The 20,592-nt window shown below is 54.5% G+C and overlaps 3 protein-coding genes across 19 annotated transcripts; 1 reads left to right on the forward strand and 2 right to left on the reverse strand.

The window, feature by feature from the left end:
• Positions 1 to 81: 81 nt before the first annotated feature.
• Positions 82 to 4,882, reverse strand: NODAL (nodal growth differentiation factor). Of its 2 annotated transcripts, none has more exons than XM_072846234.1 (3): positions 4,709 to 4,882; positions 1,352 to 2,142; positions 82 to 1,253 (listed from the first exon to the last, which is right to left on the reverse strand). In XM_072846234.1, exons 2-3 carry the CDS (start codon positions 2,099 to 2,101, stop codon positions 1,101 to 1,103), a joined length of 903 nt encoding a protein of 300 aa, XP_072702335.1. In that variant the 5' UTR covers positions 2,102 to 2,142; positions 4,709 to 4,882; the 3' UTR covers positions 82 to 1,100. The 2 variants fall into 2 exon arrangements, with proteins under 2 accessions (XP_072702335.1, XP_072702334.1); XM_072846233.1 differs by lacking the exon at positions 4,709 to 4,882 and adding an exon at positions 2,761 to 3,004.
• Positions 4,433 to 14,431, forward strand: ASH2L (ASH2 like, histone lysine methyltransferase complex subunit). The gene is made up of 16 exons (XM_072846209.1): positions 4,433 to 4,598; positions 4,960 to 5,029; positions 5,961 to 6,106; positions 6,895 to 6,983; positions 7,340 to 7,434; positions 7,569 to 7,664; positions 7,893 to 7,988; positions 8,202 to 8,277; positions 10,372 to 10,465; positions 10,819 to 11,036; positions 11,258 to 11,425; positions 11,781 to 11,974; positions 12,411 to 12,503; positions 12,858 to 12,956; positions 13,255 to 13,314; positions 13,769 to 14,431. Exons 1-16 carry the CDS (start codon positions 4,465 to 4,467, stop codon positions 13,874 to 13,876), a joined length of 1,836 nt encoding a protein of 611 aa, XP_072702310.1. The 5' UTR covers positions 4,433 to 4,464; the 3' UTR covers positions 13,877 to 14,431.
• Positions 14,432 to 14,566: 135 nt separating this feature from the next.
• Positions 14,567 to 20,591, reverse strand: STAR (steroidogenic acute regulatory protein). Of its 16 annotated transcripts, none has more exons than XM_072846220.1 (11): positions 20,185 to 20,591; positions 20,000 to 20,078; positions 19,324 to 19,413; positions 19,097 to 19,170; positions 17,701 to 17,873; positions 16,980 to 17,093; positions 16,567 to 16,694; positions 16,323 to 16,481; positions 15,586 to 15,770; positions 15,296 to 15,389; positions 14,567 to 15,207 (listed from the first exon to the last, which is right to left on the reverse strand). In XM_072846220.1, exons 1-11 carry the CDS (start codon positions 20,583 to 20,585, stop codon positions 15,100 to 15,102), a joined length of 1,605 nt encoding a protein of 534 aa, XP_072702321.1. In that variant the 5' UTR covers positions 20,586 to 20,591; the 3' UTR covers positions 14,567 to 15,099. The 16 variants fall into 16 exon arrangements, with proteins under 16 accessions (XP_072702321.1, XP_072702318.1, XP_072702319.1 ...); XM_072846217.1 differs by having other exon boundaries at positions 19,097 to 19,239; XM_072846218.1 differs by having other exon boundaries at positions 17,701 to 17,877; positions 19,320 to 19,413; positions 19,984 to 20,078.
• Between the last annotated feature and the right edge of the window lies 1 nt (position 20,592).

Raw genomic sequence — 20,592 nt, forward strand, 5'->3', positions numbered from 1 at the left:
CTGTGGAAATCAGCAGAATCTACCAGGCAGGTTTAATATATATAATTTATTGACGAATTATACAACCATGAGCCCCATCCAGCAAGCGGTGGAAAAGCTTTGAGCAAAGCCATGGTTTTACAGAGGAAAGCAGCACAGGAGCCGAGATGTTCAGGGCAGGTAGGAGGGCTGGGGGGGCTCAGACCCACCGAGATGGACCTCGGGGCTGCCTTATTTCTAGGGGCACCTCACTTGCCCGTGCAAACCCTCTCTGGCTCTTGGTGAACAGATGAGGCTTTGGAGAGGGATGCGGGAGCCCCAGGTCTTTTGCATCATTCCCTGCGTAGTCCTGGGCGAAGGGTGTTATGTGATGGAGGTTGCTGCCTCCCCGCCTGCTGCCAGCCAGCTCCTCCCGGGGCTCAGGGCAGGGCAGGAGCGGGCTGAGATGAACCCCTGCCTGCTGCTGCTCACGTGGCGCTGCCCATGGGGGCTCTGGACGCTGGGGTAACACATTAACTTGGCTTAATTGTAATAGAAATCTGATAAAAGTTTTAATAGAAATATAATAGAAGTCTTAAGAGAAATGCCTAAATCCCGGCGGTGCAGATGGTCAGTGTGTGCGGTCACCGCTGCGGCAGTGTCCTGCTGAGAACCCGTAGCTACCGGTGATACCTATCGTGGGCAAAAGGAGCGTCGCCGTGGGCAGCGTGTCGTGGGCTCTAGCCCTGCGCCCCGGCTCCTGCCTCTGTGGAGCAGCACCGGCCCTCGGCTGCCCCGCCATACACCGGCTGCCAGCACCGCGGCTCCTGGCTAAATGCAGCCGTCGGGCGTCCACCACCTCGGTGCTGCAGCGAGGTGTCTGATGGCCTTTCCTGCATGTGGCCTGGATCTGTCCATGCACTGCGGCCATGCAGTGCTGCAGAGCCGCTAACACCCGGGCACCCCACTCCTTCTCCCCTGGCACAGCCAGAGCTTTGCCAACCCATGGGCACGGAGGATTCGGAGGTGGCGGGGGCTCAGTGATGCCCCGGTCTGCGCGTTGGTCATGGGTTGGGTGGCCAGTCCTCGGGGCCACTTTCTGGGCAGAGATGTGCCCCTTCCCGGCAGGGGACGAGCTGGCCTCAGTTGCAGCCGCACTCTTCGATGATCATGTCCTCGTGGTGGCGGACGACGATTTCGCCCTTCTCGTAGTAGAGCATGGAGAGGGGACTCATCCTGACCGGGGAGCAGGCGGGGCAGGGCACCTGGTTGGGCTTGTAGAGCTGCAGCAAACTCTGTGGGGAGACACGGGAAGGGCAAAGCGTCACCCCCTGCCACGGGCCGGTGGGGCTAGGGGTGCGCGGGGGGAGCGGAGGCAGCAACCCCCTCTTACCTGTATGTAGGCGTGGTTGGTGGGCTTGAAGGTCTCATCCACGGGTGACGGACACTGCCCTTCGCACCGGTAGGCGTTGTACTTTTTGGGGTAGACGATCCAGCTGCCCCAGCCGGTCTGCTCGAAATCCACCATCATGTCCACCCTCCTGCACAAGGACCTGCCCTCCTCCCCCGGGACAGCAGCGGCAGCGTCGCTCACTTTGATCCTTTGCTTCTCCTTCTTGTTCCTGCGATGCCGGCGGGTCCCCACGCCATGGGAGCCGCTGTCATGCATGACGTGCTTGGAAGTTTCTGCTGTCCTGATGAGGCTGTGATCTCCCGGAGACTTGTCCCTGGAGAAGACGAGCAGCAGGACTCCGTCTGTCACGTCTTGGGGCAGGACTGGCTCCCCATGGCCAGCGTTGCTTGAGGTGGGCGAGTGCGTCATGGCGGTGGCCGGGGTGGCCGACCCACTCGCCTCCCAGCGCTCCCTTCCCGTAGGACTGCGGTGCCCAGGGGCCACAGCTTGGTGGAGCCAGGACCGGAGCAGGCTGGTGACCTCAAAGACTTTCCAGGAGGCCTGGGTGGAAGAGGGGCTGCCAGCCACGGTGCCCAGGAAGAGCTGATGGGCGCAGGTCCCACCGCCCCGGCACCTCCGCCGCCGGCTGTGGTAGATGTCCAGGGAGACGTTGCGGGCTGGGGAGAGGCCGGGCAGGCGGACGCGGAGCTCGGCCAGGTTGACCTCCTGGCTGCTGGCGAGGGAGGACATGTCGAAGGAGAGCGCCCAGCGGGAGCCGTTCTGCAGGGAGCCTGAAACCCAAGGGGCACGGTGAGGGGACCGCCGGCTTTGCCAGGGAGTGCCAGCGCCGGAGGGGTCGGTGCCCTCTGGTGCTGCCGGGGCACGGTCCCTGCCGCGGGAGCCCGAGGGTCGGGGGAAAGCAGCCAGATCCACCCCGAGCCCCGAGAGCCAGCAACAGTGCCGGTCCCGGGGAGAGGGATGCTCGGGGACAGTGCCGGTCCCAGGGACAGTGCGGATCCCAGGACTGGGATGCCCGGGGATGGTGCCGGTCCCAGGACAGGGATGCTCTGGGACGGTGCCGGTCCTGGGGACAGTGCGGGTCCCAGGACAGGGATGCCCGGGGATGGTGCCCGTCCCAGGACAGGGATGCTCGGGGACGGTGCGGGTCCCAGGGACGGTGCGGGTCCCAGGGACGGTGCGGGTCCCAGGACTGGGATGCCCGGGGATGGTGCCCGTCCCAGGACAGGGATGCTCGGGGACAGTGCGGGTCCCAGGGACGGTGCGGGTCCCAGGACTGGGATGCCCGGGGATGGTGCCCGTCCCAGGACAGGGATGCTCGGGGACGGTGCCGGTCCCGGGGACAGTGCGGGTCCCAGGACAGGGATGCCCGGGGCCGCGGCCCCACTCACCGTGCGGGGAGAGGCTGAGGGCAGCGGCGGCGGCGGCGCGGAGCGGGGCGGGGGGTGCGCGGAGCAGCTGCAGCATCAGCGGGGGGCAGCGCGGCGGGGCGCGGGCCGGGGCGCGGGTGGGTGCGCGGGTGGGTGCGCGGGTGGGTGCGCAGCCCAGGCGGAGCAGGGCGAGGGCGCAGAGCGCCAGCGCGGGCGCGGAGCGCAGCGGGGCCGGCATGGCTGCAGGGGCCGCCCGCAGCCGCCCTATTTGTACAGCGGCCCCGAGCACCGCCCCGGGCGGCCCCGGCAGCCCCGGCCCCCTCCCCGGCAGCCCCCTCCCCGGCGCCCCCCCCTTTCCCCGTCCCTCTTCCCATCCGTCCGTCCCCGGCTCCCTCCCTCCGTCCCTATCTCCATCCTCCCTCCCCTCCACCCCCCATCTGCCCCCGCCATCCCTCCCCATGTCCCTCACCCCGTCCCTCCCTTTCTCCCTCCCTCCCTCCCTCTCCCCGTCCTTCCCTCCCTGCCTCCAGCCCTATCCATCCCTGCCCCATCCCTCCGTCTCCCCATATCTCCCTCTCCCCATCTCTTCTCCTCCTCCCCGTCCCTCTCTCCATCCATCCCGCCCGGGCTCGTCCCCACCACCAGCCCTCTCCGGCCCTGCCCTGCCGGGGGGGCCGGCCACCCCCTCGCTGTGCGGGGACACTGCTGTCCCCAGCACCCTGCACCGCCCGGCACCTGGGACCCCTGGGGACGGGTGGCCCCAGCACCCCCCCCCAGCAACCCTGTCCTGCTCCTTGGAGCAGGACCTGGGATACCCGTGGCCACCGTCCCTGTCACCCCCCGGCCCCGGCCAGGCAGGGGCTCTGCCCCTCCTTGGTTTCCCCTTCTGCCGGCGCCGTCCGGAGCAGGACCGGGGAGACGGCGCTGAGCCCCCACCGCCCCTCCCCGCTGAGGGCACAGGGGCCAGGGCAGGACGACGGGGCTCGTCCCGCTGGGGGCGGGGGGGGACGCCAGCCGTCGCCTTGGGTGGGCCACCCTTGGGTGGGCCTTGCCCAAGGACCAGCCTCGGGGGGACCCGGTGCGGCTGGGGCAGGGGTGCTGCTGGGCCAGGCGGAGGGAGGCGGCGGGGAACCCTCCTGCCGTGAGCCTTTCCTGCTGCAGAGCGAGCGGGAGCGGCCGTGGGGACACGCGGCCGCGGTTCGTGCCCGGCACAGCCGTGCCCGGCCCCGGCGGGGCGAGGAGCCGAGCGGGGGGGTCCCTGTCCCCCGGCCCTCCCGGCGAGAGGGCTTCGCAGAGCGGTGGCAGGCGAGGCGACGCTCCTCCTTTCCAAGGACGAGCTCAGCCTTCACGCGGGACCCCGCGGCGTGGGGCCGCTGTCCCAGAGGAGCCCACGGGCGCTGCCGGCCGCCTCCCCCCACCCTGCTGGGCGCGGGGACCGGGGACCTGCTCCCGGCGGGGACCTGCGCTGACGCGGGGTGTATTGCCCCCAGGTCAGCCCCGCACCTAGCTCCCAGGCTTTGGCCGGGTGACGTCACGGCCGAGCAGGGTGACGTCACGGCTCCCCCCACTCCGCCGTGTCCTTCGCGGCGGCCGCCGGCAGGTGGCGCCGCTCCGCCGCCCGCCCGCCCGCGGTGGGGCCCACCGGGGACCATCGCCCTTTAAAGCGGGGAGTCTCGCGAGAGCGGTGCGCGGTGCCTTCTCGCGAGAGCGGGGCGGCGGGGGAAAATGGCGGCGGCGCCAGCGGCGGCCGGGGCCGGGATTGTTGCTCCTGCGCCCGAGGGTGCGGAGCCCGCCCCGGACCCTCCCGCCGCGGAGCCTCCGGCCCCTCCCGAACCGGGCGCTACCGACGCCGAGACCGGGTATGGCTCTCCCTGCCCGCGGGCCCGGCCCGCCGGCGCAGGCCCAAGTTCCCGCCTCGAACCCCCCAGCCCTGGGACCCGTGAGGGTTATGGGGCCTCTCCCCCCTTACCCTGGAAACCGTGAGGGTGCCGGGGGTGGTCCCCGATCCCGGGAAGCCATGGGGTTCCGGGCGGCCCTTCTGCCCCAGAGACACTGGGGGTGCCCAGCGTCCGCGGCCCGTGCTGCCCGGGAGGGCCCAGTCCGCGCCGGGGCCAGGCGGCCCCAGGTCGGGCCCGGCCCTGGGGCCGGGCTGTGCCCCGCCACAGTTCCGCCAGGGCCGAGGTGGGGACCCCTCTCAGGAACTGCTGTCTGCTCTCGCAGGGGGGACGCCGCCCTGGTCGATGTCACCGCAGCTCTGGAGACAGAGTCCGCCAACGGAAAGGACCCCTTGGTAGGTGGCTGCGGGCAGCTGGGGCTCGCTGGGAGAGGCCCGGTCCACGGGGGTGAGTTCTGTGGAGCTGGGGCAGGCGGAGAACGTGAGAGTGCCCAAAGCTGAGCGTGCGGGCTCTTGGCGAGGACGCTGCCTGGCTGCCCTTGCTGCCGGACACCACAATGTGCTTGTCCCTGCAGCAGAGCAGCCCTCGTGGTGCGGGTCTGCGAGAGCTAGGGATCCTGGACTTGGAAATTGTCCTTCTCTCTCGTGGGTTATTGCAGGCTGAGGTTGAGGCTTGTCCTTGGGATGGCCGTGTTCACCAGACTGCTACCCCTCTCCTTTCTCCCGTTCATTTTTTTTTTTCCCCTCACCACCAGCACGTTTTCCCAAAGGATTCTTATTTGGTAGCGATCTAGTGTCTAGCACAGATGACAGGGGAGACGCAAAGGTGTAAGATAGCCACGGGTTGTACACGGTGTAGAAAAAGGGCAAGTGTAGAATTTTACTTCAGAAGGCAAAATGTTTTTATTTAGCAAATAGATGTCTGGCGATGCCTGACGTGTTAGGACTAATAAGCATTCTCAGTTTTCCAAAATTACTAAGTCAGGGTAAGACGAAGACGTAGAAGGTGAGAAGATAGTTACTCAAAAACCAAAATCTGAACGTGTTCCTGTGGTTCAGATGAGAAGGACTTTCCATCCTGCTAGCTCCAGTTTTAGTTCTTTAAAGAATTAGTTTGGAAATTAAATCCTCACTCATCTGACTAGTTCTAACTGAATCTACAAAATAGTTCCAGCTCACTCACAGCATGGCTGTGTATTAGGGGGGAAAAAAAATGTATTCCCTCTAAATTCTCCTGTCTTGACAGGTTACTGCACAAACCTTCTTTCCTGTCTGATTCAGTCAATCTTTAAGCCAGACCAAGTTTGCTGATCTGCTCTGGTTGTAGGAAGCTGGCGGGGACAACTCCGAAGTCTTGGATGCTCAGGCAGGCTCAGTGGATGAAGAGAACGGACGGCAGCTTGGAGAGATAGAGCTGCAGTGTGGAATTTGTACAAAGTGGTTCACAGCAGACACGTTTGGCATTGATACCACGTACGTAAGCTGTGCTTAATGAAACTTTGGTTAGCAAAAATGGAATTATTTAGAGTGTAAATTCCCAAGGGCCCTGTCCAGGTCCTTGGACCCTGGGAAACCGGTGTGTTATTTACATAACAAAAGCTTTACCCAGCACAGCAGTAAGTGTTTATGTTTGTACACTTCAGCTTTTAAAAAAATCTTTGTCCAGACCTCAGGACTGTCAGAGCCACGCTTGGACTCAGTGCTGTAGAGGCCTGCAAATGTTATTTGAAAAGCAGAGGGGGCTTCAACAGACACTTTCAATTGGCGTGAACAAAAAATAACGTCTCTCTAAGTGAAAAGTAAATTCAGCTTTCTTTTGAGAACTTACATGGGAGTGACCTCGGGCTTATTAAAAACATAACTTTTTTGGTTGTATTTTGTCCCTAAAAAGTACTCTAGACTTCCGATTAAAATTAATTGACTCAGGTGGAGCTCCTTGTCCAGAGCTTCTCGGTTGTTGTCTCTTATTTTGCTGAATGAATCTCAGAACTTCTCTAAAACAAGATGACACTTAGCTCGCTTACATTTTTCTCAAGAGCTTTGTGGCTTTTCTTGATGCCCGTGATGAACCTAATTTGAGGAAAATATCATTGAACCTGTAATAAGATGTTTCTGGTTTTTGAGAGAGAGAGAATAATTAATCTGTTAACCTGGAATAATTAATTTCTTAACCTGATGTAGTAAAGAACAATTAATTTTGTAACCTGAGATGGTAAGTCAGGTGTACACCAGAACTTACAAATCAGCGTGCTCTTTTCCAGATCATGTCTGCCTTTCATGACCAACTACAGTTTCCATTGCAATGTTTGCCATCACAGTGGGAACACGTATTTCTTAAGAAAACAAGCAAGTAAGTGTAAAAGTCCGTTCGTTGAAATTTCGTGCAAGGCAATGCTTGAGGCTTCATTTTATCTAAAGTCGGTGGGAGGGTTCTGCTGAAACTCTTCAAAAATGACCAACAAATCCCATATTAGCAACAAGCATGTGCGGCTTTTTCTAAAAATGTTTTGCTGTTTCGCTACTAACTTTTTAAAGTGAAAATCTTGTGTTTAGTGAGGGCTGCTGAGTTGGGACAGAACTTGAGGGTTTTACTGTTATTCAAGATAGCGTGGGTGCTGTGTGGTTAGCAGTCGCTGTGTACATGGGTGTATGTTTGATCTTCCCCGTGAAGTGTAATTCTAGCTCTGGTATATTTTTGTTTGTAAGATCTCAAGGAAATGTGCCTTAGTGCTCTGGCCAACTTAACGTGGCAGTCAAGGACACAAGATGAGCACCCGAAAACTATGTTCTCAAAAGATAAGGTATGGCTGTTATAAAAATCATCGCGGATTTACGTAAGCTATGATTTCAGTGAAGAGCAAGTTCAAACAAACATTGGCAGCGAGACTCAGACCCACACTGTTAAGACTCAATTTTATTTCATTTTTTTTTACAGGATATTATCCCATTTATTGATAAATATTGGGAGTGTATGACAACACGACAGAGACCTGGGAAAATGACTTGGCCTAATAATATTGTCAAAACTATGGTAAATATTCGGAGTTAAGTTCGTGGAGGATTTTCTGCGAATGGTACAGTTGTCTGACATTTGTGTTTGCTGAGGTCTGGACTTAGAGCTAAATGGTGAAGATTCTAATGCCTCTTAAGTACTTGATATACATACTGCATATTAATAGCAAATACTATGATTTAAACACTTGTTAATGAACTCGATATGATCTTACCCTGTGTAACTTAAACTCCTCCTCTATTTTAGTGTAAAGAAAGAGATGTGTTCTTGGTGAAAGAGCATCCGGACCCAGGGAGTAAAGACCCAGAAGAAGATTACCCCAAGTTTGGACTTCTAGACCAAGTACGTAATTAGAGGTGGAAGGAAACTGCCATGGGGAGTTGGGAGGAAGGGGGGCTGCTTTTTGCTGGTGGCCTATGCTCAGTCAAATGAGCAAAACTTAGCCAAGTCACGCTGTGAGCGGTGTTGGAGTACTCCAGCACCTGGAAGTGCCGTGTTCAGGCTTTGAGTGGTGTTTGACCGAGTCTATACATCAGATTTTTTCATCTCTTTCAGGATCTTGCCAATATTGGTCCTGCCTATGATAACCAGAAACAGAACAACGCTGTATCCACAAGCGGAAACTTAAATGGCAAGTTCTTTAATCAGGCGGTTGTTGACTATTTGGGACTAAGCTGTATTTTCTAGTCCTATAGCTGGGCATCTGTGCAGTTACATCAGTTGAGAAGCTGCAGTTAAACCTGTTGTGTGAACGGAGGTTATGCTTATTATGTTCACACCATGTTCAGCTAGTCTTACTATGCCTTTCTGTAGAGATAGATTAACTTTACCTTCTTGTGAAGGTTCAACTTTTTTCTTCATGGCGGCCAGCTAAATCAAGGTGCTTGCAAGAAAGCTGAGCTTGTCAGGTTTTTTTCCATAATGATTTTAATTTACCTACTTGTAGTATTTGGATTTTGGGTTTCCCTCACTCTGAGGTTTGAAAGTAGTTGGGGAAAGTATATATTATTCCTTATAATCACTGCTTGCATTTTACTGTTGTTCCTTTTTGCGGAGTGACAGCTGTGCTAACAACTTCGCCTAGCTCGCTGAGATTACTTACAGTAACCTTACTGTAGGGATATTATTAACTGCCGATGAGATTTCTTTGTGTGCAAGGCTATACTGTTCTGTATTAAACACATTCAAGTAGTACCTAACAGGAGGTGTTTTGGGCTTTTTAAAACAGGGTTATAGATATCTAAGGCTGCGTTGTCTCCATTTCATGCACTGGTTGTTTTTTATTTAATTCCTGGAAGACTGACAAATATGTGGTGCCACTTCTGTTCTTACAGGTGGAGCCTCTTTGGGAGGTGAATATTTACCTTTCAGCTTCTAAAACTTAAGTATTATTGTTTGCAAAGCTTTTTTGCTCATTTTTCTTAGAAGCTAAAGTCAATTAAAAATCAAAAGCGTGCCCTGACGTGATTGCAATAATACTTTAATACAAAACAACAATTTCACTTTTTAATCTTTAGCAGTTAGAAGCTTTTAATTATCATATTCTGCCCCACTTGACTGCTTTAAAGTTTAATTTTCACTTACGTTTATTTTTGCTTTGTATGATTTGACCTGATCTTGTTGTAGTTTTAAATCTTAATGCCCAAGTAAGTGGTCTGAATCTGCGAGCTGGTACAATACTGTGATTGTTGAGGCAGATAAGTGATGACAAACTGGAGAGCCTAAGTGTTTATCTGCACTAAAACCAGCAAGTGCCGTTGAGATCATGTCATGTTTGTGCAGAATATGGTATTCCTTCAATGGTTTGAATCCCTTGCACCGTAAGGGGAATGCTGATAATTTAAAAGCTCACTATATTTTTAGTTACGACACAGTATGCGGTTTGTAAAGGTGTTTATCTACAGTACATAAAAATTCTAGTTTTCCTTGTAAATAAAGTGACCTTTTTTGATATAGTGTAATGATAAAATGCATATACAATTTAGTGTATTAAACTGTTACACTGATACTAGTTTGATTACATTTGATGTGTAGCTCTTCCTATGCTGTAGTTTTATTTATGAGTAAAAATTGGGTGCTGTAATACGAAATGATACACTGTTCAATTGTTGTACTGATTTTGGTAATACTGAAGAGAAACACCTCTATTGCTTTCCATTTTTTCTCAACTTAGACGTATTTTATTTTATAGATGGAAATTTCACGTTAAGTGCTTATTGCTTATTGGTGTCAGAGTGTTTCTCCAGCAGTGTGTCACTGGGATGGTGACTTTGCTTAAAATCAGATAGTGTGTGCTGTAGACTGGGTTTTCTGCTACTTTTGCAGAAATAAATTTGAACTGTGACTGGAATCTCCATGCAAGCAAATAATAATGCTTTTGAAGTGGATTCCAATGCTGCTGTCTGTAGATCTTTTGATGACAGAAAAGATTCTTAATTCCCACCTTTAAAAGCTTGAATTGAGCTCATTTTGTTGGTAAATCTCACTTGGCTCCCACTCGAAATTTAGACATTTTGAAGGTTGGCTAGAAGCTACATAAGTTCTGGATTTTGCTACGCTCACTTCCAGTAAAGTCTGTTTCACATATAACTGTGGAAGAAGGTACCCGAGCTCACGAACTGATTTTAATTTGGCTGCTTCTGCCCCTTTCTGTTTGTGGAGATTCCACGCTCACGGGCTCTCTCTGATCATCAGCTGCTTAATATGCCGTGGTTTCTGTGTTAAGGGGGAATTGCTGCAGGAGGCAGTGGGAAGGGACGGGGAGCGAAGCGCAAGCAGCAGGACGGAGGGACCACGGGAACAGCCAAGAAAACCAGAAGGTAAGAGGAAAGATGGTGGCACAGTGAGCGAGGTGAGTTGATGGCGAGGTGTTGTACGCTAGTCGGAGGGACAGCTTTACTCTTGATGCCTTGAGCTGCCTCCCGCCTGTCTCTGCCCTCGGTAGATTTACGGGGAATCACGCCATAACCCTGTGATGTTATTGATAGGTCACGTGCTAGAAATTATTTGAAATAGATGAGTATATGCTCATTTCGCACAGACTCTTGGAAGCAAAGCGGCATGCGGGCCGTGAGCACTGCAGGTCCAGCTCTGTAAGACGTTGTCCTGGGTTGAGTTGTGACTGAACCGTAGCCACCATGAGATGCCAACCTGTAGTTTTTGTGTTTCACAGTGACCCGTTGTTTTCTGCTCAGCGCTTACCACCCCACGGTTATCCTTTGGAACACCCCTTTAATAAAGATGGATATCGTTACATCTTGGCTGAGCCTGACCCCCACGCACCTGACCCAGAAAAATTGGAGCTAGACTGTTGGGCCGGAAAGCCTATTCCTGGGGACCTCTACAGAGCCTGCCTGTATGAACGCGTCCTCCTAGCGCTGCACGACCGAGGTACAAAGCTTGCTAATCCTATGCAAGTTGTATAGCCAGCTCTTCTGATGAAGGGCCATCTTCTGTAACCTCACGATACCGGTTATTGAAGTTTCAGACTTAATGGCTTTAAGAGGTGCAAATGTTAAATCCACTTCTGTATGTTCTCTTGTGTTTTGACATCGCTGCGCATTAGAAATCACAAATGAACCGCTCATATCATCTTCTCTCATCTACCGCAGCTCCTCAGTTAAAGATTTCTGATGACAGACTGACTGTTATCGGTGAGAAGGGCTATTCAATGGTACGAGCCTCGCATGGAGTGCGGAAAGGAGCCTGGTACTTCGAAATATCCATGGATGAGATGCCTCCAGACACAGCTGCCAGATTAGGCTGGTCACAGCCATTAGGTAAATAACTTCACCAAATATTTCTTAGCAGTGGATTCCAACTGGTTCCTAAATTTCTTTTCCCAGTAATTTAGACCTAAGGCGGGTAAGTCACATTGAGCTTGCCTGCTTCACTGCTTTTCTTAAGGGGAAACTCTTCCTGCAGGTGATCTAAACTCTGCAGAACTGCAGTACAGGTGGATCCTTTATGCTGTTGCATGCTTGGCCTTGCTTAACGCTGTAGTCAACACATTTGTACTAACGGCAGTCGTATTTGTTAACTGAATGTAATTACTGTTCCAAAACTTGAAGTGGGACGCACAGAGGTGCTTCCGCTACACTGTGTATGTTCACGAAGAAACGTTGGTTTCCGCAGGGAACCTCCAGGCGCCTCTGGGATATGACAAGTTCAGTTACTCCTGGCGCAGCAAAAAGGGAACAAAGTTTCACCAGTCGATAGGGAAACACTATTCATCTGGCTATGGACAGGGTGATATACTGGGATTTTACATCAGTCTTCCAGAAGATACTGAGACTGCCAAATCACTGCCTGACACTTACAAAGATAAGGTGAGGTGTGGAGTTCACTATCGGATTAAGTGTTGGCTAGGTGGACGAGTGGAAAACAGGTTGCTCTAGCCTCACTTCTGCCCCCTTTGAGCGCATCCTTTCCATCCTACCTCTGGGTACCACTGTGGTTCATAGCGGAGAGGTCCAAAGCGTTGATCTCAAGAAAACAAAATGCTCAGAACCACCCAGAGGTTCTGCAAGGGAAGACTCTGCATGGACTACTGAACGAGATTGCCCGCATCTCGTTTCATCTTCTCCTCCCCTCCTGGTTCTCAAATATTTGAGATGCGTGAATCACTCTTCACGGGTACTCTTGACACAACAGCCACGCCTATCCCAGAGCAGGGCTCCTGTAGGTCTGCTGTTCTTTAACGTGTCATTAAAGGTAACAGTTTTTCTGGCTTGCTTCTGAAGTGGTTGTTTTCTAATATTTCAGGCTTTGATCAAATTCAAAAGCTACTTGTACTTTGAAGAGAAGGACTTTGTGGACAAAGCAGAGAAGAGCCTAAAGCAAGCACCCGGAAGCCAGGCAAGTTAAGCGTTGGTAGGTGGAGGATGCAGAACCTCAGGAAGAGTGGGGAGCCTGCTGAGACTGGCTCATTGTATGCGTTAATTGCTTGCATTTAATGAGCACAAAGGGAGGTTGATCATTAGCTCTTCATCAAAACCAAGAATGCTTTTATTAAAGCAACAGTAAATGTGAACTTAGGGAACCAGCTGCGCCCTTTGCTTGTAATGTCATTGCTGTCACTTAAGTAATTGTCTGGCATCAGGTAAAGGGGAGTGTAGGTTAAGCTGCCTCTTGAGGATTGCTTTGTAGTTCACAAGTAAGGTCGTGAAAGTTAGCATGAATGGAAAAAAACCTCTTCATTTTTCTTTTCAGATAATATTCTTCAAGAATGGTGCCAGCCAAGGAATTGCCTTTAAAGACATCTTTGAAGGAGTTTATTTTCCTGCTATTTCTTTGTACAAAGGCTGCACGGTACGTAACATATCTTTGAAAGACGATTCCTAAGTCCATCATAGTTTTAGTAATGCGTAGTGTGGGCACTCTGGGAGCGTGTCAAGCAAGTGAAGAGGAAAGATGGGAATTATTTTAGTGAAGCAACTCTGGAACAATGCTGCTGTTCACTTGTGTGATGTAACTTCTAAATGCTCTCATGCCAAGAATGTTTGTTTATGTGATCTTGCACAGGGTGCAGGCCTAGGAGGGGGTGAGGACTGAAGACTAAAGAAATGTGCCCGTTTTTTTTGGATCTAATGACAAATGTCTTCCACAGGTTTCTATAAACTTTGGGCCATATTTCAAGTATCCACCTAGAGATATCACTTATCGTCCAGTAAGTAATACCTGAAGCTTTTCACTCCCCACTTTGTGATGGCCTCACAGTATTTAAGCAAAAGGTGGTTGAGATTTTGTTGTGGTGGTGGTATTTGATTTATACCAAGCCTCTGTCTGTCCTTGTACTTGGAGAGTGTAGCCAAAAGGATTGTATTTTAAAATATTTAAGGACAGATAGCCTAACAAATAACTTAGCTAAATTTTAGCTAAATAGTAGATGCTGTCTTGTTCCTCTTGACAGACTATAAAGTCCCTGTTCTTGCCTGTGTTAGCCTCTTGTATCAGTAAGAGGGCTGAATTCTTGTTTAAGGAAACATTGGAAATTCCCCCCCACACTAGTGTTTTCAGGAGGGAAACAGTCATGGAATGCTGCTGTACGACGGGGCTGGGCGCTCCCTGTTCTGAGCCTGTACTTCATGACTGGAGCTAACTGTCTTTCATTGCCTTTGCAGATGAGTGACATGGGCTGGGGTGCCGTGGTAGAACACACGCTGGCAGATGTACTGTATCACGTGGAGACAGAAGTTGATGGAAGACGAAGTCCGCCCTGGGAGCCATAAACAAAGTCGGCGGCGCAGCGTTAACAAAAATGACACAGTGGGTATCCAGTCGAGTGGTTTTTATTATAGAGGAACATGCATCACTCAGAGCGATCAGCCAACGCAGCTCTTGACGGCAGGCGTTATGTATATTTGTTACCTGCTGAAGACTTGTGCTCTACCACTATGCTGGAGTCTAAGTGAATGCAGTTCTGGTATGTATTGTGCTATTTGTGGGCATCTCTGGAGTCTTCAGTACCTTTTACAGTGTAGCTAGCTGAAGAAGCAAGTATTGTGTTGAGGTAACCTCTCATGTGCTGTACCTGGGTTGTAACAGTCACTTGTTCAGTGAGAGCAGGCTGCCGTTGGCCCGACCTGCTGTACCTACACCTGCAGAAGCAACACCGCTGCTTCTGCTCAACTGTTCGGCTAGTTGTAAACAACAGCTTCCAGCCGGAAGGACTGTGTTGTCACAAGACTACTGCATGTAAGACTGAAATTTGGGCTTCTGTCCAAACTGTATCTTTTTTCCCCACAAACTGGAAACCAGTTTAAAAATAAAGGCTTTAACTCTTACTTTTCTTTTTTTTTTCCCCTTGTGACTTGTTATGAATGAGATTTAAACTCAAAGTAGCTACACTTTAGAGATCTCTCAAGCTGAAGATCTCCTGCTCACTGCAGTGACAAGTTATACAGGGCCTCCTGCCAGTGATCATCATGGCAGAGCTTTGAATGAATAAATAATTTGACACTTTGTGTGTGTCTGTACAGGAAAAATAAATTAGAGCTGCTTCACCGGGGGGGAGAAGGGAATAAAAGTTTTAGGTAAGTGGGTGCTGTGTTTGTGTTCTGGGGGAAGGAGGGGAGTAAGTCCTGTGCTTGTCCCACTCAGGTGTCTGGGACCTCCCTAATAACTAATTAGCCAAGGCCTTTAATAATAGACACCACTAATTAAAGATTTATTTATTTATTGAAACTAAATCCTCAGTGGAGCAAATGCAGGACTTTTACCTCAAATTTTTGGTCCTGCATTTGCACAGTGAGCGTGTGCTGGCCTAGTCAGGCCCCTGTGACCTCCCTAACTAATTAGTTTCAATAATTAAAGCTTTATTTACTTATTGAAACTATGTATTAAAGGCCTTGGCTAATTAGCACAGGCTCTAATTAAACTGTGTCTGACTTGCCCTACTACAAGACTCCCTACTTTACCCCTGCACAAAGCATTACAACACTCGTCTGGGCCGTCAGCAGCTCACGGCCACGCTCTGGGCCAGGCGCTCCCGAAGGTGGTTGGCGAAGTCGACCTGTGTCTGGGACAGAACCTGGTTGATGATGGTCTTCGGCAGCCAGCCCTGGAGCGGGGCAGACAGAGCCCGTGAGCGGAACTCGCCTCAAACGCAAATCCTGCTTCTACTTTGAAACGTTTGCTGCAAAACTTACCTTCAGGTCAATGCTGAGGAGCCATGTTAGCTTGGTTTGCGAAGGACTGCCGGGCAGCGGGCGCAGGATCATACACGTGGGACCGTTCTCGGCTCTGTAAGAGGACAGGAGTGCACGTGTTAGAAAGCAACGTCTGACTTTTAGCCTCAAAATTACAGCCCTGCTGAAGCACTTTGTGAACTGCAGTTCCTGCTACTGAGACAAACCCAATTACTCTGAGCCCATCCGAAAAGCTAGCGTGTGAATCTGACTCATTAAACACCCTGTAAGTGAATGCAAACGGTGATTACCGTATAAATCCTTCCTGTTCCGGCATAGCTCCGTATTTTGTGGACATGCCGGCCAGGACGCAGGTGGAGCCGCGTCTCTTAGAGCACCGGACGCTCACAAAGTCCCGTGGTCCGACAATGTTACCGGGGGTAGCGGCCGCCTTCTCGTGGGTGATCACTATGTCCTTTCCAATCTTCTGGAGGATCTGGACAGTTTAGAATTAAAATGTTAATTTGAGGTATTTACTGCAAACGTAGCTAAAAGCTAGCTTTGATTACTGTGTGTTCAAATACGTGCTCTTATAACAACTCGGTGCTTATAGCGAGAAAAATTGCAAGTATGCGCTTCATCCCAGAATACAGAACATTAGTTTTCAACACCTGAAAAGGGAAGGTGTTTCTCTTATTCCAGACAAGCTGTAGAACAGCAAAATGCTCTTCCCTGCGCATTGGGGTACCGTGCTATTTCTCCTCCAGTAACTACAAATTTAACAACAGAGCAAGTGCATTCCCTACAGCGTAACACCCAACCCTCCATCCGCAGTCGAGCTGTGACAGACTCACTTCTGCTGCAGCAGCAATGGGATTACTGCAGAAGCAGCTCCTCGGCTGCAGTAGGAAGGGGACACGATAAAGTCCGGCTTCTCGTTTCCCGAAGAACGGGTGGAAAAAGCCCCGCAGCCCTTCTGACACCAGACAAAGCAGCGCACGTGTGTGTGCGAAGCCCTGGCCGAGACAGGCCTGACATGGCCTCCTACCTTGACTTCTTGGACGTTGGGATTCCAGTCTCCCATCTGCTCCATGTTGTCCACCAGCTCACTGTACACGGCGTCCAGGGGCTGGTCCACCACCACCTCGAGTCGGAACACCTTGCCCACGTCCGGGAGCACCTTGCTCAGCACTTTGTCTCCATTATCCTGGGAGAGGGGAAGGCAGAATTAATATCACAAATATTCACAGGAGGACCGTGTCATTCTGCTGCAAAGCAGAGCACGCACTTACCACCACCGTCTCTGTCTTCCAGCCGTCTTGGTCCCCGAGGATGCTGAGCGATTTCTGGAGGGCTTCCTCTCCTTGCTTGATGTAAGACATTTCCATCTCGCTGAAGGGCTTCTCCTCCAGCCTCGAGCCTGCGCGGGATCGGACAAAAGCAGGAGTGGGGGTAAGGCCATCGCACAGTCGACTAACGCATCGTAACGCCAGATAAGCTTTATCTACGTCAAATACACTTCTCCGTGCCCAGGGGCTGGGGAAGTAAACTCACTTCCCACCGCTTGCCTGCCTTTCCCATTTGTTTAGCAAAAGCACGGGCGACCCACGAGCAGGTTTTCCTCCAACCACTCTCCCGAGCCCTGACCGGTCACGGTCACCACCCGGCAGAAAGGGCCCGACCTCCCCATCTGCTGGTCACTTACTGAGCAAGGAGCTTCTTCTGCGAACCTGGTTAATCCACGTGCTGGGCCCCGTGCCGCGGCAGGCGAGCTTGCTCAGCTCCTGGCTGATGGCGACAGCGGCTTGTCTTCTCAGACCTGAGAGCAGAGAGCGCGTCACTCACCAGCTGCAGAGGGTTTGCTGGGCTTTGCTCTTTTTTCTTTTTGCGATTTAAACATACAACATTGAAAAAGGCCCTGCTTGCCTCCTTTTACCTGCTACCTTCGCTGAAGTCCCTACAGGCACAGAGAGCAGCCGGCTGCCATTGCACTGCTCTGGGACAGAAGCTGTCCCACGCAACCCGGACTTTGCTCCAGGTCCAAGCCACGCAGCACGCGAGGAGCAGACAACAGTCATAAAAATACCGAGGAGCCATCATGCAGGTGCCCAGGAAAGGCCGTAGGAAATAGAGTACAGGAATACAAAATCCTCGCAGCCAGCGGGAGTGTTACCTAAAGCTACCCTCCGTGTTCAGCAATGGCACGCAGCCGTCCCCGCCGGACCCCAGAAATAGGTCTGGTGGCAAAATTGGTCGTGGAGACAGCAAAACACGAAACCCAGAAAGCAACAGGGCGTGGGGTGGGGAGAGTATCCCCGGAGACTCCAGCCTCCTCCCGCCCTGCGAGCCCTGCCGGTGCTGCCCACCACAGGCAGCCCGTGGAGAGGGGCTCCCCAGCCCCGCGTCCCGTCCCCCCGGCTCCTCACCGGTCATGTTGCGCAGGTGCCGGTAGGAGATGGCGGCGCAGAGCTTGAACGTTGCGGGCAGCATCTCCCTGGTCGGGCAGGAGCCGTGGGCTGCGGGCAGGCGTCTCTGTGGCGAGCGCTCCTCTGCCCCGGCGCTCCGGGTGCTCGGCCTTAAATACGCCCGCTGAAGGATGCTGGCTTGTCAGCAGAGAGATAAGAGCCGTCACTTACGGCAGGGCCCCGGGGGCCAAGGCCAGACCCGGCTTCTTGCGCATCTGCCGGGGGCCGCAGGTCACCGCCGGCGCGTCCAGCGAGCAGACGCACGCACGCGGGCGGGTGCGTGCTCATACGCCGCACCGGCACGATGGAGCCCGGCCAGGCCCCATCCGCGGTCCGGCCATGGGGGGCACAGGCAGCTCCCGAAACAAGATGAGGGCAGGAGACCGAGGCGCAGCCTCCCTGCTCGGCTTGTACGGTGCTTTGTGGGCGATCCCGGTGCCAGGGACAAACCCCGCTGCGCATGGACCTGGGGTCCGTGGCACGGCTGCCCCCGCACGGATCATCAGCCACGGATAACAACGGATAACAATCAACTACGACAGGTAACAACGGATAAAGGCGGATAATAACAGATAACAATGGACACCACTACCTCACAGCACAATCATCCCGGGATAACCGGAGCCAGGCTCAGCCCAACCTCAGCTAACGCCAGACACAAGAACCAGGGCAGTCCGTCCCCGCCGCAAGGAACGGGATCCCACCACAGAGCCCTCGCTGCGGCGGCACGTTAAAGCCCCAATGCAGGAGACCAAACCCCGCAGGCAGAGCGAGCGGGACCTCCCGGCATCGCTGGCACCCACAAACACGCGTGGGACCGGTGGGCGCCCGGGACGGCTGCGCACGGCAGGGCAGCGCCGGGGATGCTTTATGCACATCGCATGGACAAGAGTGTTTCAGACGGCGCACGGCCCTCCCTTTTGCCCCACAGAGCCCCATGCTAACGCAGCCTTTCAGCCTATATAAAGCTGAATATTAAGTACATGGAGCTGCTGAGCCTGGGGCTGGGAGCGAGGGGCAGCCCCCGTACCTCCCCCAGAGGCCGGTTTATCTGCCCCAGGGCTGGGAGCGGTGGGCAACGGCAGAGCAGCGATAACACTCAAGGATGAAATGACATTTCTGGGATGAGTTACGGCCCCAGAGACCAGCGCTCCCAAGAACCCATGAATCACCAGCTGCTTCCTTTGACGTCAGCCCCTGCACCCTTCTGCGGGGAACCTGACCTTCCTCCCCGCTGTTGCAACAACTTGGCCGAGGGGGAGGTCAGCCGCTCGCTGCGCCGGCGGCCCGGCCCCGGGGAGCCCCTCGCCTCCCCCAGCCTGCCCGCCGAGCCCCCGAGAGACGATTTGGGTCCTACCTGCCATCCGGGAACAGTCCCGCTGCTCCGGCCCCACTGCTCCCCGGGACAGCTCCTCTCCATCGCCGGGGCTGCTGTTCTCCATCGCGTGCAAGAAAAGACACCTCGCGTTCACGTCGGCGACGGGCAGTTAGATGGAAGGGCTGGCGGGACCAGGAGGAAGCCAGAAGCTGCATCCCCACGTTTACTGGGAAACCCCCACCGCAGCCGCGCTCCTGCTCACCGACCGGTGCTGCAGCCCGGCGCGGGCGTGATTCCCGGGTCCCCGCCGCCGCTCTTCCCCCGGGCTGGGCTTCGTCCACCCGGTCCCCACAAGCCTGCACACGGGGGGAAGAAAAATCAGGAGGGTTTGAAACCCCTGAGCCGTTGCTGGGAGCTCCCGACCCGGCAGCCTGGAGCTTGTGCCAAACGCACACCGAGCACCGATGGGTCTGCGGTGCCCGGGGACAGCGGGCGAGACCCTCCGGCAAGGTGCGCAGCCCCCAGCCCCCCCGCCGGGGGACACAGCGCTGGGGACCAGGGTGGCAGGGAGACCCCCCAGCTGCGAACTGGCCGGGACCGCCGTTATCCCAGACGGAGCAGCTGCTCCCGGGCACAAGGCCTCGGCACAAGGACGCGCTGTTGCTTGTCAGAAGAACAAAACAGAGCCGGGGCAGAGCCACCCCTCCAGCTCTGGGCTGGGGGGGCTGGAGCCCCTCTGTGCCCCTCGGGAGGGGACACGCAGGGACGGTCACGCTGCCCCATGGCACACAAGGCAAATGCTCTGGGCAGCCGGTCCCCAGAGCGGCACACAGAGACCCACAGCCCGCTGGGAAGCTGTGCCGAAAAGGCATCCGGGACCCTCGCGAAGGTCTGGTTAACTGGGACCCCCCAGCTCCAACCCTCACCAGCTCCCAGCACCACCTCGGCATCTCCTCTGGACGTCCCTCGGGGGTCCCACGCCGTTGCTGTGCCACGGGGCTGCCCGCTGCGTCCGCCGAGCCTGCGAGGAGAAGGGACGGCAGCCCTCCCGCAGCACCGGGGATGGCACCGGGGAGCAGCGGCGCTGAGCGGTGCCACAGGGACAGGATTCGGGACCCGGCACCTACCTCGGGCACCAGGAAGGTGCCTCTCCGTCGGGGCAGGAGGGAGCACGGCTGGTCTGGCTGGCTGGGTCCACGTGTGCTCCGGCCCTGCTTGCCTGCTTGGGGCAGGATGAGGCCCCAGCCACAGCTCGGACCTGCCTGGACCCACCCGGGACCCTCGGCCGGGTGATGCGGAGCCGGGTGATGCCCCGAGGAGCTGAGGGTGCTGGGGGCAAGGAGGGAGCGCGGCTGCATCCTGCACGCCGGCGAGGGGATGCCCGGGAAGACGGGACAGCCCCACTCTGGGACGGGCACCCAGCACCCTCCCACCCACGTCCCTGGGGGCAGGAGGAGGGAGAAAACACCGGGGGAGGCAAAACAGCCACAAAAGCCCCCGCAGCACCCGCTGAGCTCCCGTCCCCCATGAAAAGC

This window comes from Ciconia boyciana, chromosome 25, assembly GCF_034638445.1.
Source record: "Ciconia boyciana chromosome 25, ASM3463844v1, whole genome shotgun sequence".
Classification (NCBI taxonomy): domain Eukaryota; kingdom Metazoa; phylum Chordata; class Aves; order Ciconiiformes; family Ciconiidae; genus Ciconia; species Ciconia boyciana.

Coding starts and splice junctions, on each gene's coding strand:
- STAR (XM_072846216.1), bottom strand. CDS start 20,585: ATGGGGGACGGGAGCTCAGCGGGTGCTGCGGGGGCTTTTGTGGCTGTT. Junction 17,094..17,700: donor GCACCTGCGCAACATGACCG/GTGAGGAGCCGG, acceptor CTCTGCTCTCAG/GTCTGAGAAGACAAGCCGCT. Junction 16,695..16,979: donor CAGAAGAAGCTCCTTGCTCA/GTAAGTGACCAG, acceptor GATCCCGCGCAG/GCTCGAGGCTGGAGGAGAAG.
- NODAL (XM_072846233.1), bottom strand. CDS start 2,977: ATGCCGGCCCCGCTGCGCTCCGCGCCCGCGCTGGCGCTCTGCGCCCTC. Junction 2,143..2,760: donor CCTCAGCCTCTCCCCGCACG/GTGAGTGGGGCC, acceptor CTTGGGTTTCAG/GCTCCCTGCAGAACGGCTCC. Junction 1,254..1,351: donor CCAACCACGCCTACATACAG/GTAAGAGGGGGT, acceptor GTCTCCCCACAG/AGTTTGCTGCAGCTCTACAA.
- ASH2L (XM_072846209.1), top strand. CDS start 4,465: ATGGCGGCGGCGCCAGCGGCGGCCGGGGCCGGGATTGTTGCTCCTGCG. Junction 5,030..5,960: donor CCAACGGAAAGGACCCCTTG/GTAGGTGGCTGC, acceptor CTCTGGTTGTAG/GAAGCTGGCGGGGACAACTC. Junction 11,037..11,257: donor CCTAGCGCTGCACGACCGAG/GTACAAAGCTTG, acceptor CATCTACCGCAG/CTCCTCAGTTAAAGATTTCT.